The following is a 17,425-nucleotide window of genomic DNA, read 5'->3' as shown; positions in this document are numbered from 1 at the left end:
CGATTTTCGGTATTTCGAGGGTTTTAGCTACATTTTTTGACCGAACTACCTGTAATTTGACATTTGAAGTTTCCAGTGGTCACAAAGTTATTGCACCAACAAGTAAGAACGGCGTTAAGTTCGAAGTCAGGCCGAACTTGTTTTACCCTCCACCACTGAACAATTAGTTTTCTTTCGTTTATGAAGAAGACTAAATACCAAATTCCAGCAATTTCGGTAAAACAATGTATCTAATTTTCAAAATTCCGAAAAGTGGGAGGTATTGTTCTATGGGGGCTATATGAAGGCGTGGACCTGACAAATTTCGTATGGAAAGTTTTATACCACCAACGAAGACGAACCACAAAATTTCAGCCATTCCGGTGAAATATTGAATCCACAACCTTCAAAAAATCGGGAGGTACAGTCCTATGGGGGGCAATATGATGGCGTAAACCTATACCTACAAATTTTAGGTAGAATGTTTTGCACCCCTAACGAAGACTGAATACCAAATTTCAGCCATTTCGGTGGAATATTGATGCCACAATTGGAATATTGATGCCATTTTGGTGTGATAATGAGGCCGTTCTATGTGGGCTTTATCAAAACGTGTACCGATCTAGCCCATTTGCAATACCAAACATCCTACGAGTAATAGAAACTTCTACACCAAATTACAAAGCTCTACCTCAAAAATTGCCAGTGGTCACAAAACTACTCCATCCAAAAATTGTCAACGTAGGTCCATGTAACGGTACATTCCGATTTTCGGTATTTTGAAGAATTTAGCTACATTTTTTGACCGAACTTCCTGCAATTTAAAATTTGAGGTTCCCAATGGTCACAAAATTACACCACGTAAAATTGTCAATATAGTTTCATGTTTTGATAAAGCCTTCATATAACGGTACACCCCGACTTTCGGAATTGTTATAATTGTATTGTATAATTATTCCAATTTTGTTAAAAATATTATATGTTGAAAGGTATTCAAAGTTCGGTCCGGTCGAACGACTTTTTACTTGTTAGTTATTATAGCTTTATGAAAAAATTATATGGAATTTAGAATTAGGAGGGTTAAGGGATCGGTAGGGTTAATGAATCGCGCATTATTCAGAAACATTGAGAACACCATTCGATGAACCGCACGTCATTGACGGGAGACTGATAGAAGGTTCTAAACTTATACGAACATAAAATTGGATGGATGGATAATAATGGCAATCAGGATTCTAGAGTCATATGGTTAAGAAACCAAGGCACCTATATCAAAACAATGAAATGAGAAACGTGGAATAAAAAATGAAATAAATAGTTTTTTATTTTCATTTAAAATATCAAGACCTAACAAGCCCAATAAGACATAGTCTTAAACAACTGATTGAAATGAGAAAATATTCTTTAAAAAATAAACAATTTCGCAACATTTCAACTAAAGAATTTCTCGTGAAAACCAACGTCAATTGTATATAAGACACTCATTCTAAGGCATCATAAGACATTTGTTCAAGTTCGTTTAAAGTGTTAACATCTCTGATCGGTGCAGCAATAAAAATATGAATTAATAAACTAACACTTTGGCGTCTTCCGTGTACTTGTAAAATTACATATAAATTACCACCACGTTAAAATCGAAATTCATTGAATCGCCGGCCGAAAACGTGATAATGCCGTTTTATGAGTTTCTATTGTTAATTTTTGTGTTAATAGTTTTCGTTCAACGAAAATGTTGGCGCCTTGTTTGGCAAGTTAATGGTTGGCGTGGTATTATTCAACAACCAATATTATGGATATTATTGATTTGCAGTATTGATCCAAAGAGTTAAGTTAAATATTTTCTATAAAAACGAATGTGGATGCACGTTCAGTTGTCAATAACGAATATCATCATTGCAGATATTATGTTAAGTATTCATCGTTTTGGTAGATTTCTCAAGTTCCCTTTAGTTGTTATACTATTCGATCGATCGCTATTATATATCGAAGATCCAGTGTCGATAGAAGGAGTTCTCACATCTCCAGAATGCTTAAATAAGTCGTTTCTGCACAATGCTTTTCATGCTAACAAGGGTATTTTGCATGCCAAAGGTAAGATTAAAATTGGATTTACCTTAGTAACAATCGAAAAGTTTTAAACTTTTTAATTTCTAAAAATGCATTTTGGTAGCTGTCAATTTTAAAGGTTTTATTCTTTGACAATTGAGTGGATACTACTGAGTTACTAACAAGTAAGAAAGCCTCAAGTTCGGCTTTAATGTCCATAATTTTAAGTGAAGATATTTTGTGACCACGAAAACTCTAAATGAGGTCCGAAAATTTATCAAAAAAATTTTTCAATTGGGCGCCACCTTTTTATGCGGACTACATCAAAGTTTGGAACTTAGGGTTATGAGTTTTTTACAACTTCATATCCCAGTATGATATTTTGATGAGTTTTTACCTAAGATTACATAAAATCTTAATTATAAAGTGATTCGACAAAAAAGCTTCCGCCCAAAACGCTTTTAAAGTTTATGAGTTTTTTACAACTTCATATCCCAGTATGATATTTTGATGAGTTTTTACCTAAGATTACATAAAATCTTAATTATAAAGTGATTCGACAAAAAAGCTTCCGCCCAAAACGCTTTTAAAGTTTTTATTTTTCGGAACTTTTGCAATTTTTTTGAAGTCACTCTAAGCAGACATTTAACTGAAAACAAGGAATAGGGGCACATGAAATAACCAAAATGACATAACCGTGTGTTTCTGTTGATTTTATAATCGTTTTATTACATATATATAATCGAATTACAGGTACTTCCTTTAAAAAAGGTAGCTAAAAACCACAAAATACAGAAAATCGGGAGGTACTGTTATATGGGGGCTATACAAAAACATGGACTCTGTTGAATATTTTTGGTGGGTATGTTTTGTGACCACTGGGAACCGCAAACGTCAAATTACAGGTACTTTCGTCAAAAAAAGGTGGCTAAAAACCTCAAAATACCGAAAATCGGGATGTATTGTTATATGGGGGCTATACCAAAACATGGACGTATGTTGAACATTTGCGGTGGAGTAGTTTTGTAATCACTAGAAACCTCAAATGTGAAATTACAGTTAGTTCGGTCCAAAAATGTAGCCAAAAATTGTCAAAATTTCAAAAATTAGGAGGTACTGTTATATATGGTACCTCTAAGAACCTCACATGTAAAATTACTGCTAGTTCGGAAAATAATTGTAGCTAAAATCCTACAAAATGCCGAAAATGGGAGATACCCTTATATGGGCGCTATAATTAAACATGGACGTATGTTGTCAATTTTTGGTAAAGAAGTGTTGTGACCCCTAGGAACCTCATATGTCAAATTACAGCTAGTTCATTAAATAATTGTAGCAAAATCCTACAAAATGCCGAAAATCGTGATATACCCTTATATGGGGCTATACCTTAATTATTACTATTAAGAACCTCAAATGTCAAATTACAGCTACACCATTTTCACATGTAATTCGAATTATTTTAATTGTAGTTCGAGAATTCCATTTGTAATTCGAAATATTTCAATTGTAATTCGAAAATTCCATTTGTAATTCGTAACATTCCAATTGTAATTCGAGAATTGCAATTGTAATTAGTAGCATTTCAACTGTAATTCGAAAATTCTATTTGTAATTCGTATTATTTCATTTGTAATTCGAATTTTTCTACTTGTAATTCGAATTATTCTAATTGTAATTCGAATCATTTCACTTGTAATTCGAATTTTTCCATTTGTAATTCGAAATGTTTAACATAAAATAACATAAGGCGGCTCGTATTTAATATATATAATTTTTAAAATATAAATAATTAATAAATTAGTTTTGTATTAAGAATTTTGTATTTTGTTAAAAAAATTGTTTATAAATTCAAAAAATTTCGATTAGCAGAGGAATAATAAATTAATAATAATATAATAAAAACAAAAGGAGAGTTGTTAAGATATAATAAAAATAATATAATTTTATGATAAAACGTGGATTATAAATAATAGCATTTAGGATCCTACTGGAATGTCTTCTAAAGATAAAATTGGTTCATGTAATGTTGTTGAATGAACTATAGCCCTACCGCAGTCACCTACATTAACACATTGAATAGGGTTCCGAACCAGGCCTTCCATATATTGCAACCGTTGTTCGGCCAAATTTGGAGGTGATGCCTGTGGAACTTGAATATTTGTTTTCACATGCGATTTTATTTTGGACAATATGATCTCTATCGGATTTAATTGGGGTGAATACGGTCCAAATCTTAATAAGAGTGCAGGCGATTCTATAAAAACTTCTTCAAATTTGCTGTGACAAGGGGCGTTATCAAAAACGAATACTAAATCATTTAAATCGTTTCCCAGTTACTCCCATTTGTCAAGAACTGAGCGCATCCATTCATTCGCATCCGTAGCCCGAAATGAACCTCGTCGAATATCCATTTTTATAATGCCGCTATTTCCAATTGCTCATGTATATTTTGCCCTCTGGATGATGGAAGGGTACTGACGGATCTTGCTCCTACTTTGGACGAACCATTTTTACGGCGGCAAAAGAGGATAAAATTGGTCTCGTCAACGTAAATAATTTGTATCCCCAGTCTTATATACTCGTTGAGTTTTCTTACGTATGACGCTCTTTTCTTTTTATTTCGGGTGCTGTTCATTTCCTGTGGTTGGTAATGGCACTTTTTGGTGGAATAAAATTGTCCATGCAGCATATTGGACACAGTCGAAATTGATACCATTTTTGAAAACTGGCTGTACACATGTTCTTTCATTGCATTTAGTGTAATCGTTGGATTTTCTTCCAGCCATAATATAATAGTAGAAATTTCAACATCCGTCAGAATTCTATGTTTAATTCCTCCCCGATTCTCAGTTTCTTCTTTGTTTTTAGAAACCCAATAAAATGCCGTTGTGTATGGTATATCTATACTTTGTGCAAGCTCCATCCAATTGTTGCCTTTATTTGACATTCAATTATCCGTTTTCTGTCTTGCGGAGTATACACGTTGTATTTCGTCCGTTCGACGTTTTCTAAACTTTCAATTCTTTCCCGACAGAGAGGACAAAGTTCAGTTTGCAACTGTTCAACACATTTTGAATGGAAAAAATGTCCACATGCCACCATTTTTTTATTTTCCGCATAAATCTTTAAATTCCATTTTTGTTGAAAACGTAAAAATTTCTCACAAATTTAATTGATGATTCTTTTGCAACTAATTTTAGTTTCGATGTTTACAAAAGCTGGAATTTTACTAGGCCTACTACAGTATTATAAAAAATAAAGTTTATAAAGTATGCATATGTGATAATGTGTTGCTGACCATATCGTTCACATAGTAAGTTTAAATTTATATTAAGTACCCCACTAATTGTTCAAACCTTTTTTATTCAAATTACAAATGAAATCATTCGACTTACAAATGGAAAAATCGAATTTCAAATGGAATTATCCGAATTACAAATAGAAAAATTCTAATTACAAATGGAATAATTCGAATTTCAAATGGAATAATTCGAATTACAAATAGAATTTTCGAATTACCGCTATTTCGGTAAAAATTTTAGCTAAAATTCTCAAAATACCGGAAATTAGAGGTACCGTTATACCGAAACCTGGAATTATGATGACGATTTTCGGTGGAGAAGTTTCGTGACTGCAGGGAACATCAAATGTCAAATTACGGGTAATTCAGTCAAAAAATGTATCTAAAACACGTAAAGTATTGAAATGCTTCGAATTACATATGGAATTCTCGAATTACAAATGAAATAATTCCAATTACAAATGTAATTTTCGAATTACAATTGAAATGCTTCGAATTACAAATGGAATTTTTCGAATTACAAATGGAATTCTCGAATTACAATTAAAATAATTCGAATTACATGTGAAAATGGTGTAGTTCTGTTAAATTTTGTAGCTAAAACATTCAATATACCGAACATCGGGAGGTACCCTTATACATATGTATGTGGAGGCTATACCAAAACATGGACACATGTTGACAATCTTTGGTGGAAATGTTTTGTGGGAACCGCAAACGTCAAATTACAGGTACTTCCGTCAAAAAGGTAGCTAAAATCGTCATAATACCGAAAATCGGGCGGTTCCTTTATATGGGGCCTATACCAAAATATGGACCTAGGCTAACAATTTTTGGTGCAGGTGCTTTGTGAACCTCAAATGTAAAATTGCAGGTAGTTCGGTCCAAAAATGTAGCTAAAATCGAAAAAAACCGAAAATCGGTAGGTACCCTTATATAGCGGCTATTCCAAAATGTGAGCCGATACAGCCCATTTGCGAACTTCACCTGCCTATGAAAAAATACACTCTGGTGCAAAAATAGCGTTTTAGCTCAATTATTGCGCACGCTAGAGTGATTACAACAGACGGACACGGGTAGATCGACTCAGAATTTTATCCTGATCAAGAATATATATACTTTTTAAGGTGGCAAACTATTATTTCAATGAGATACTATGATGGAGGCTGTTTAAAATATAAGATCGTCGGGGTTGGTTCTAAATTTAGTTGGACGATTATGAGATAAATGTACTGCATCTGATAATCTAAGAATAAAATACAAATCGGCGTGTTTCATTTTTAAATCGTTTTTATAAATGTAACTATTACAGATGAGCAATGGAAGATACGGCGCAAACAATTGAATCCTGCATTTAGTCACAATATCCTCATCAACTTTTTCAACGATTTCAATCGCGTTGGAAGCGAATTGTGTTTGAAGCTAAAATTGGAATTAAAACAAAAACAAATTTCATTCGATCATTTGGCGGATTTAGTAAATCGGGCAGTTCTAGAAGCATCATGTTGTAAGTATGGAATTTTAATTTACTCAAAACTTTTTTTTGGTAATTCCTATATGAATTACTTCGTTGTTACAGTGACAATAATGGGCGTATCGACACGATTTACCCAAAATGATGATAAATGTATTGTTGGAGCATATCGTTAGTAAGTTTAAAGAAATATTGGGCAAAAACCTACCTTTAGTTTTTTTCTTAAATTCTGTCAGTTTAATGGATCTTACGGCACTAAAAATGTTAAAACCTTGGTACCAAATTGACGCGGTATTTCGTCTTTTGGACAAACAAAAATACAAAACTAAAGAGGAAATGGGAAATCTCGTTGATGAATTTGCTGCAAATGTAAGTCTCGATTAAACAGCCAGACAGACAGATTGATGATATTATCAGTTATTCTTCTTAGATTATTAAAGAGAAATATTCAGAGTGGCAAAAGAAACGACAGCAGAATACAGAATATAACAATGAAAGAGAAAACACTACGGAAAAACATATTTTCATAGAACAATTATTTATCTTGGCCGATCAGAACAAAATCAGTTCACTGGAATTAATGGACGAGGCACAGTCAATGGTGGTCGTGGTAAGTTAAACAAGTAAAAAGTGTTGAGTTCGGCCGTCAGCCAAAAAGGGTGACACCGTTATATTCAGTCAAAAAATTTAGCAAAAATTCTCAAAATACGTGAAATAAGGAGGTAACCTTATAAGGGGGCTGTATCAACCCGTGGAACTATGTTGATCTCAAATGTCGAATTACAGCTATTTCGGTAAAAATTTTAGCTAAAATTCTCAAAATACCGAAAATTAGAGGTACCGTTATACCGAAACCTGGAATTATGATGACGATTTTCGGTGGAGAAGTTTCATGACTGCAGGGAGCATCAAATGTCAAATTATGGGTAATTCAGTCAAAAAATGTATCTAAAACACGTAAAGTAGGTATGGTTATATGGCTGCTATACCTAAACAGAGTCCTACGTTTGAAGTTGTTGGTGGATAAGTTTTGTGCCTGTAAGGAACATAAATGCCAAATTATGGGTAGTTCGGTTAAAAAATGTAGCTAAAACCCTCAAAACACCGCAAATGGGAGGTACCGCTATATGGGGGCTTTACTAAAACATTGACCTATGTTGACAATTTGTGGTGTAGAAGTTTTGTGACAACTGGGAACCACAAATGTCAAATTAGCGCTACTTCGGTGAAAAATATAGCTAAATTCCTCAAAATATCGAAAATGGGTAATTACCGTTTACGGGGGCTATACCAAAACATGGACCCATATAGATAATTTTTGGTGGACCACCAAGAACCTTAAATATCTCAAAATAGATCAAATCGGAAGATACCATTTTATGGGTGCTATACCATAACATGGACTAATGTGAAAAATTTTTGGTGGAGAGATTTCAAGTCTACAGCGAACTTTAAATCTTAAATTACGGGTAGTTCGGTTGAAAAAATCCTCAAAATACCGAATATCGGAAGGTACCTTTGTATGGGGGCTAAATCAAAACGTGGGCCGATATAGCGCATCTTCGATCTTGACCTGCCTATGGAAAATAGACTTAATACTTACTTAGCTGGCCCATTACAGAACATTTGATCCATAGACCCAACTAAGAAAATATCTCCATTTCTCTCCGCTTATTGCTTCGCTTTCTGGAATACCGCGCCTATTCATCTCTTCATCCACTTGTTTGCGCCATCTATTCCTTGGCCTTTATTTATACACCTTTTTGACGGGTTCATCGCTCATTCTTATGATTTGGCCTAGCCAACGCAATCGTTGCATCTCGATACGTTTAACTATATTTATGTCGTTGTAAAGCCGATACAGCTCGTGGTTCATCCGACGTCGATATTCACCGTCAACGCAGATTGGTCCGTAGATCTTTCGAAGAAATTTTCTCTAAAACACACCAAGCACTGGCATGTCTGCTTGCGCAAGTACCCAGGCATCGGAACCATACATCAGCACGGGAGGTATCAGTGTTTTGTAAAGCGTTATTTTTGTTTGACGAGATGTGGCTGTGTTTTTAAACTGCTTACTTAAGCCAATGTAGCATTGTTGGCCAATACAATTCATCTTTTTATTTCACAACTGATATCGTTTGTTGTGTTTATGGCGGTGCCGAGGTAGACGAAGTCTTTTACTGCCTCAAAATTATAGGAACCAACTTCAACAGTTGGTCCGAGCGCGTCGACACCATTAACTTGGTCTTCCCGTCGTTTACCGCCAGACCCACTTTAGCAGATTCTCCTTCGACCTTCATAAAAGTGTCAGTTATTTCTTTTACTGATCGTCCCATGATGTCTATATCATCAGCATAAGCAAGTAGCATGTGGCTATTGTGCCACTTCTTTTGACGTTTGCCTCTCGTATAACCTTTTACAGCAGGATGTTGAAGAGATCACTCGAAACGCTGTCTTCTTGCCTAAAACCTCTTTTGGTACAAAACTCTTCGGAGAGGTTCTTTCCTATTTTAACTGAGGATCTCGTGTCAGTTAAAGTCATTTTACAAAGCCGAATGAGTTTTGCGGGGATACCAAATTCAGACATGGTTTGGAATACCTTTGAACGTACTGGGCCGTCGAAGGCTGCATTATAATCGACAAAAAGGCTTTAGTCGACCATAAGCTTTAGTCGTTCGCACAATATCCCTGACACTATCTTGTAGGCAATTTGTAGTAGACTTATGTCCCTATAGTTAGAACACACAGTCTTAGCTCCTTTCTTGTGGACGGGGCACAGGATACTAAGGTTCCAATCGTCGGGCACTCGTTCTTTCTGCCAGATGGTGCTAACTAGCTGATTAATACACCTTATCAGCGTGTCGCCTCCGGTTTTGAGCTCCTGCTGCCTTATTATTCTTCAGCCGGTTTATTGCTGTCTTTACCTCATCTTGGCTGGGCGGTATACATTAAATACCAGCAATACCATTCAATACCGTCGTCTTCGCTGCTATTGGATACCAACAGGTTTGAAAAATTTTCTTTCCATATCCTGAGCACACTATCTGTATCAGTTACAAATTACCTTGCTGGTCTCTACAGGAGGAGGTGCCTGTACCAAAGCCATCAGTTTGATGCTTCACTCTTTGGTAGAATTTTCGGACTTCATTCTGGCTCCTGTACATCACGATTTTTTTCACACTCCCACTTTTCCATCTCTCTCTTTTTTTCTGAGAAAAAGACGTTTTTCCTCTCTCCTTTTCTCCCGATACCTCTCTCGTGCGCTACGCGTTGCTACTGATTGTAGAGTAGCCCTATATGCCGCATTTTTCTCTTCGGTGCAGCACGACACTCCTGGTCATACCATGGATTCCTTGGTGGAGGTCTCTGGTATCCAAGTATGGATTTTGCGGCTGTTTGCATGGAGTGGGCAATGCTTTGCCATTGCGCTGATATGTTATCCGGATGAGGAGTGCTTTGATTAAGCAATTGGGCTAGTTGAGTAGAGTATGCTGTGGCTATCGGTTGTGATTGCAGCTTACCGATGTCTAACTTTCGTGTTGTGTCTGTTCGTACTTTGTTTGCTAAGTTTAACCGGGTGCGTACCTTTCCTGCAACAAGGTAATGGTCCGAGTCTATGTTTGCTCCTCGGAACGAACGCACATCCAACACGCTCGATGAATGTCTTCCATCTATCACAACGTGATCAATTTGATTTCTTGTTTTCTGATCTGGAGACAGCCAGGTGCCCTAATGGATGTCGAGATGTTTAAATCTGGTGCTGCTAACTACCATGTTTTTTGCCGCTGCGGAGTCTATCAGCCTCATACCATTGTCAGATGTTTCATTGTGGAGACTGAATTTTCCGACTGTTGGGCCAAAGATTTTTTCCTTTCCAATTTTGGCATTAAAATCGCCTAGAATAATAATGAGCAGGACAACGGTCATATGTTGCTTCTAAGCGCTCATAATATATATCTTTGGTCTGTTCGTCCTTGTCTTCAGTGGGAGCATGAGCGCAAATTCGAATTGTAGCAAGTCTTTCATTCACTGGTGTGAAGCTGGAGGCCAGGTGTTTTAACCTCCGACCAACTACAAATCCGCAACCAGACTTATGCTTTATGTCATGGCAGCTATAATGCAGTTCGTCACCTTTAGGTGTTGTTGTGATGCCTTTCCCATTCCATCGTATTTCCTGTATGGCAGTAATGTCGGCCTTGTACTTTTCAAGGACATCTGCCAATGCTTAAACTGCATCTTCTCTAAAAAGAGTGCGAACATTCCAGGTGCAGATTCGAAGATCATGGTCCTTAAAACGTCTGCGGGCGTCGTCAACTTTAGAGGGATTTGTTTTTCTTTTCTTTTGTTTTTTCGTAGTAGGCTATTTTTTCTAGGGGAGGGTTACTAACCCGGGCAGAACGCGCGGCACATTTTAGCTCACTACCTTTAACGGATGTTAAAGCCAGCTACCCCAGGTGATACCACGGCGAGGTCAGTGTCCACTTGAGATGAGAGAGGGACCAAGATAAATCTCGGACTTTGCCATGTTAAAGTCGGTCAGGACCGTTCCTTGGTATCTCTCATCCCCTACGTCACCCATGGAAAATAGACACTCGCGTGCAAAAATATAGAGTTCAAGCTCAATTATTGCGGACGCAAGAGTAATTACAACAGACGGGCAGACGGACTTGAGTAGATCGACTCAGAATATTATCCTGATCAAGAATTTGTACTTCATAGGGTCACAAATGATTATTTCAATGCGTTACAAACTTAATATACCCTCCCTAGTTTGGTGGAGGGCATAAATAAATTGAATTCTGCCTCAGTAATTCCACACCTGCCTGCTACCTCTTTACATAATGTACAGCCCCGCCTTCTCCTTCACTTCTGTTACGGCCTTTTCTAAGAAGATAGCAACAATTACAACGACCGTTGTGACTAAGATACTCTTCAAACTTATAAATCCGAACTTATCTAACACTCCAATGATATTGAATTACAAGGACAATGTATTTCCAGGGGTTGTGATATCATCATGTGGTGTTATGTTCTGGGCCTGTGGTTGCTACTTGGGGACTGCGGGTAGTTTCGTATTCTGGTTACGGCGATGACGGCCACTCATCGTAGTCTCACACACGGACAAGTCCGGAAACAACCTCTTAAATAAATGCACAACTTACTTTCGACATCAATTACATCTCTCCGAAGTTTAAGTGTGCTGAAATGTCGCTGATCCCTAGAATACAAAATCAAAACCTGCCGCTACTCGCATCTGCTACTTTCTTTATCCTTAAGGCCTTGCTGCATAAGTGGGATGGCATTCCGTACTCCTCCTCCCCCTCCTGCTCCTATTGGCCAAGGAACGACGGCACTGTACAAGCCATCTGCCCATCATGCGGCACATGCTTGCACAACACACGGCACTTTTTCAACAGCCCCGCTTACTCCAGTGGATCTGTTGTTACATCCATCCCCCCTGAAACTGGAGATTGACCCAGAGCTAGATTAAACAGAAGAACGAATATACAAACATATAATATAAAACACTGTTACAATAACAACAACCAAAGATTGTGAACATATGTCCATGTTTTGGTATAGTTCCCACATAACGGTACTTCCCGATTTTCGTTATTTTGAAGATTTTAACCACATTTTTTGACCAAACTACCTATAATTTGTCGTTTAAGGTTCCCACTGGTCACAAAACATCTCCACCAAAAATCTTCAACATAGGTCCATGTTTTGGTATAGACCCCATATTACGAAACCTCCCGATTTTTGATATTTTAGCTAAATTTTTTACCGAACTTGCTGTAATTTCACATTTGAGGTTCCCAGTGGTCACAAAACATCTCTACAAAAAACTCCCAACATCGGTCTATATTTTGGCGGTAGCGGTACCTCCCGATTTTCGGTATATGTTTGGATTTTAGCTATATTTTTTTATTACCTGTAATTTAACTTTTATAGTTCCCATTGGTAACAAAACTATTTCACCGACAATTTTTCAACATATGTCGATGTTTTGTTATAGCACCCATAGAACGGTACTTCCCGATTTTCAGTATTTTGAGAAGATTAGCTACTAATTTTATCCGAACTATAAAGATTATAAAGATGTTTCTTGAAGTGTAAAAATAATAATGAAATAATAAGTTCCTTTCATCCATATTTTTTATTTTAGTCATTTGAAACTGCATCAACATGCATAATGAATGCAATATTACTTTTGGCCATGTATCCTGAGTGTCAAAATAAATTACGTCAAGAGATACATGAGGTACTGTCCAAGGATGTAAATTTCACCAGTCCCCAGAAACAGAACAACACCTCTGCTTATGGTGTACAAACGACTATAACTATGGCTCACTTACAATCAATGCCCTACATGGATATGATTTTAAAAGAATCATTACGTTTGCTGACCACTATTCCGATAATTTTGCGAAATGTCAGCAAAGATTTTCAATTGAAAATTAAAAATACTCAATCTGACACTAAACTAATAAGTGTACCGAAGAACACAACTATAGCCGGAGATTTATTCAATATGCAACGTAGTAAAGATTTTTGGGGACCCAAAGCTGCAGAATTTCATCCTGAACATTTTGCTAAAGATTCAAATGTTGAAAGTATGCAAAGTGATGCAAAGAGGCATCCATATTCGTATATACCTTTTTTGAAAGGCATTCGAACTTGTATAGGTAAGTAGGTATGTGAACATAAAGGAGAATTTGTCTGCTTCACCTGAGTTTGTCATATGTCAGAAACATATGTAAGAGAAAAATGCCTCTTACAATTTGACAAATCAGGTGGAGGGATTGTTTCTCTGCCACAAGGAATTTAGGATGTCAACAATTTGACATTATTATTAAACGTGCTTAATATTGTAATATTGTTTCTTCCACCTTAAAGGTAGCCGCTACAGTATTTACTTATCGAAAATTCTTCTGATCAAATTATTTGGATCTTTGGATTTCGGTACAAGTACTCAGCTTCATGAGTTGACATTTTGTGAAGGAGTTTCGCTGAAGTATCGCAATTCGAAGGATATATTCATTGAAATATCTTCAATGGCTGATGATGATTAATGAAGCTTACACGGTGCTATATATTCTGTATAATTTATATGTATACATATGTTTTTTAAATAAATTTTGCGTAAAAATATAAAAATACAAGTACTTACTTAGATGGCTTTTATTGGGGCGTATACCGTCAAATGATTCTTATTCATATGCCTTTCTGTCGGGGTATATTTATCCATCCTGCTGATATGGCCCTGCCAATGTAAAAGATAAGTTTTACTATGACGATGTCGGTCGGGGGTCCGAATAATAGCAATAAGCAATAATTTTAAAAATATTTTGTATAATATTTTTATATAATAATAGTGGATATTTATACATATTTTTATGAAAATAGTCATTTTTTTAAATTTTTATAATAATCGTGGATTTGTAAAAACATTTTTATAATATTCGTGGATTTTTTAAAAATATTTATATAATAATCGTGGATTTTTTAAAAATATTCATTTAATAATCGTGGATTTTTTAAAAATATTCATTTAATAATCGTGGATTTTTTAAAAATATTCATTTAATAATCGTGGATTTTTTAAAAATATTCATTTAATAATCGTGGATTTTTTAAAAATATTCATTTAATAATCGTGGATTTTTTAAAAATATTCATTTAATAATCTTGGATTTTTTAAAAATATTCATTTAATAATCGTGGATTTTTTAAAAATATTTATTTAATAATCGTGGATTTTTTAAAAATATTTATTTAATAATCGTGGATTTATATTTATCCATCCTGCTGATATGGCCCTGCCAATGCAATAGATAAGTTTTACTATGACGATGTCGGTCGGGGGTCCGAATAATAGAAATAAGCAATAATTTTAAAAATATTTTGTATAATATTTTTATATAATAATAGTGGATTTTTTAAATATTTTTATGAAAATAGTCATTTTTTTAAATATTTTTATAATAATCGTGGATTTTTAAAAATATTTTTATAATAATCGTGGATTTTTTAAAAATATTTTTATAATAATGGTGGATTTTTAAAAACACTTTTATAAGAATCGTGGATTTTTTAAAAATATTTTTATAATAATCGTGGATTTTTTAAAAATATTTTTATAATAATCTTGGACATTTTAAAAATATTCATTTAATAATCGTGGATTTTTAAAAATATTTTTATAATAATCGTGGATTTTTTAAAAATATTTTTATAATAATCGTCGACTTTTTAAAACTTATTTTTATAATAATCGTCGACTTTTTAAAAATATTTTTATAACAATCTTGGATTTTTTAAAAATATAATAATCTTGGATTTTTTAAAAATACGTTTATAATAATCGTGGATTTTTTAAAAATACGTTTATAATAATAGTGGATTTTTTAAAAATATTTTTATAATAATCATGTTTTTTTTAAAAATATTTTTATAATAATCATGGATTTTTTAAAAATATGTTTATAATAATCGTGGATTTTTTAAAAACACTTTTTTTATAATAATTGCGTATTTTTTTAAAACACTTTTTAAAATAATTTATGTATTTTTTAAAAATATTTTTATTATAATCGTGTATTTTTTAAATATATTTTTATAATAATCGAGGATTTTTTAAAAATATTTTTATAATAATAGTGGATTTTTTAAAAATATTTTTATAATAATAGTGGATTTTTTAAAAATATTTTTATAATAATCATGTTTTTTTTAAATATTTTTATAATAATCATGGATTTTTAAAAAATATTTTTATAATAGTCATGGATTTTTTAAAAATATTTTTATAATAATCATGGATTTTTTAAAAATATTTTGTTAATAATCTAAGATAAGATTTTTATATTAATCTAATAAAACTGTGCGACAACAAAAAAAAAAAAAAAAAAAAAAAAAAAAAATGACGAGGAAAATCGAGTAGATTATGAAAGTAGAGCTAAAAATATGAGACACATGTATCGGCGTTTTAAAAGTTTACGTCGGAAAGTAAGCAAAATAGGCGGGGCAAATTCCGCCCATTTTAAATTTTTTCGAAATATTCGAGTTGAGATATCTTTGAATACTTGCATTTCAGGTATATAGTGTATTTAGCAACTTTACAGAGGAGTATGTGGGCAATATTTTTGTTAATAGTTTTAACCCTCATGCGGTTCATCAAAGGGGTCTTTTTTGTCCTTTTTTCAAAAACTCCTTAAAAATGTGATTGTATCAAATCCAAATATTCTACAAAATTGTTCGCCATAAAATTTTACTTACTTACTTTACTTAGGAATCTCTAAAAATGAAAAACACAGTTTTAGGGTTAAAGTCGGACTTTATCCGAGTTTATTCAAAATTGTCCCACAAAACATAATTTTAGAGAGATGATGTCAGAGACAAAAATATTCTCCGTCAAATTTCACTATGGGTCACCAAAGAAATGAAATGTCTATTTACATTTTATAGCATGAAAATATCAGTATCAATTTTGCTGAAAAAACATGAAAATATTTCCCAGTTTTTTTGATGAAACATTGTTCCTTCTTTTTTCGAGTTGGTACATGGAAGTAATATGAAACTTGGTTATAGGTGAAAAGTGTCAAAGGATGAAATATTCTACACAAAATTTCACTATGAGTTTCAAAATAAACCATATATCTATGTATACTATTTCCTTAAAAAATTAGATTACAAATGTATATATATTAGGATGAAATTATATGTTTTAATTTTGGACTGTTAATTTTACATAATTCCATACTGGATCAAAATCTAGCCAAATCCTTTACTTTTTGGGAATATTGTTAAAGAAAGAAATGTTCCAAATGAAATTTCATTATGGGTCTCTGAATTAAAGAAATCTGTAACCATAGCATATAACATTCTTAGCAGCACTTGTTTTTGATATTTATGTTTTAGGGCCATATTTCCCAATTTTCATACAGATTGTCGTTGTGATTGGATACTAAATATCATATTGATGGTTTTTCGTTGTGAATTCATACAGAAGATGTTGTGCGTTCCATTCATAATGCTTTTGAAATATTTGTGGTGCATTTATATATTTGGAATATAAAACACCCACATTGGACCTGCCCAAATTGTGTATTTTTAGCACTTTCAACTTAAATTCCGTAGTTTGGATAAGTAGGAGTTAGCCCCATTATTGTAGTTTTTGGACCACACCAAATTGTGCATGTGAGAGCCCATATGACACCTATATTTTCACTTGACCATTGCCGTAGACCTCTAATGTATTTTCACTTACAATATAAGCAACCAATGGCTTATCCAAACTACGGAATTTAAGTTTTTCATCAAAAAAACTGGGAAATATTTTCATGTTTTTCAGTAAAATTGATACTGATATGTTCATGCTATAAAATGTAAATAGACATTTCATTTCTTTGGTGACCCATAGTGAAATTTGACGGAGAATATTTTTGTTGCTGACATCATCTCTCTAAAATTATGTTTTGTGGGACAATTTTGAATAAACTCGGATGAAGTCCGACTTTAACCCTAAAACGTGTTTTTCATTTTTAGAGATTCCTGGCGATTAGACAAGAGTTACAGATTTGGTGTATTCTGAGACCTATAGTAAAATTTTATGGCGA

At 33.9% G+C, this 17,425-nt stretch overlaps 1 protein-coding gene across 2 annotated transcripts; it reads left to right on the top strand.

Annotated features, from left to right (window-relative positions):
* The first annotated feature begins 1,477 nt into the window (after window positions 1-1,477).
* Window positions 1,478-13,976, top strand: Cyp318a1 (Cytochrome P450 318a1). 2 transcript variants are annotated; one of them, XM_073978938.1, is made up of 8 exons: window positions 1,478-1,803; window positions 1,879-2,070; window positions 6,642-6,836; window positions 6,909-6,978; window positions 7,040-7,172; window positions 7,234-7,413; window positions 12,973-13,496; window positions 13,708-13,976. In XM_073978938.1, the coding sequence occupies exons 1-8, from the start codon at window positions 1,650-1,652 to the stop codon at window positions 13,877-13,879; spliced, it is 1,620 nt and encodes a 539-aa protein (XP_073835039.1). In that variant the 5' UTR covers window positions 1,478-1,649; the 3' UTR covers window positions 13,880-13,976. The 2 variants fall into 2 exon arrangements, with proteins under 2 accessions (XP_073835039.1, XP_073835038.1); XM_073978937.1 differs by having other exon boundaries at window positions 1,512-1,803; window positions 12,973-13,492; window positions 13,704-13,976.
* Window positions 13,977-17,425: the final 3,449 nt, after the last annotated feature.

This window comes from Musca autumnalis, unplaced genomic scaffold (assembly GCF_047663935.1).
Source record: "Musca autumnalis isolate F117 unplaced genomic scaffold, ASM4766393v1 scaffold_3, whole genome shotgun sequence".
Lineage (NCBI taxonomy): Eukaryota > Metazoa > Arthropoda > Insecta > Diptera > Muscidae > Musca > Musca autumnalis.
This window is presented reverse-complemented; position numbering and strand designations above follow the sequence as displayed.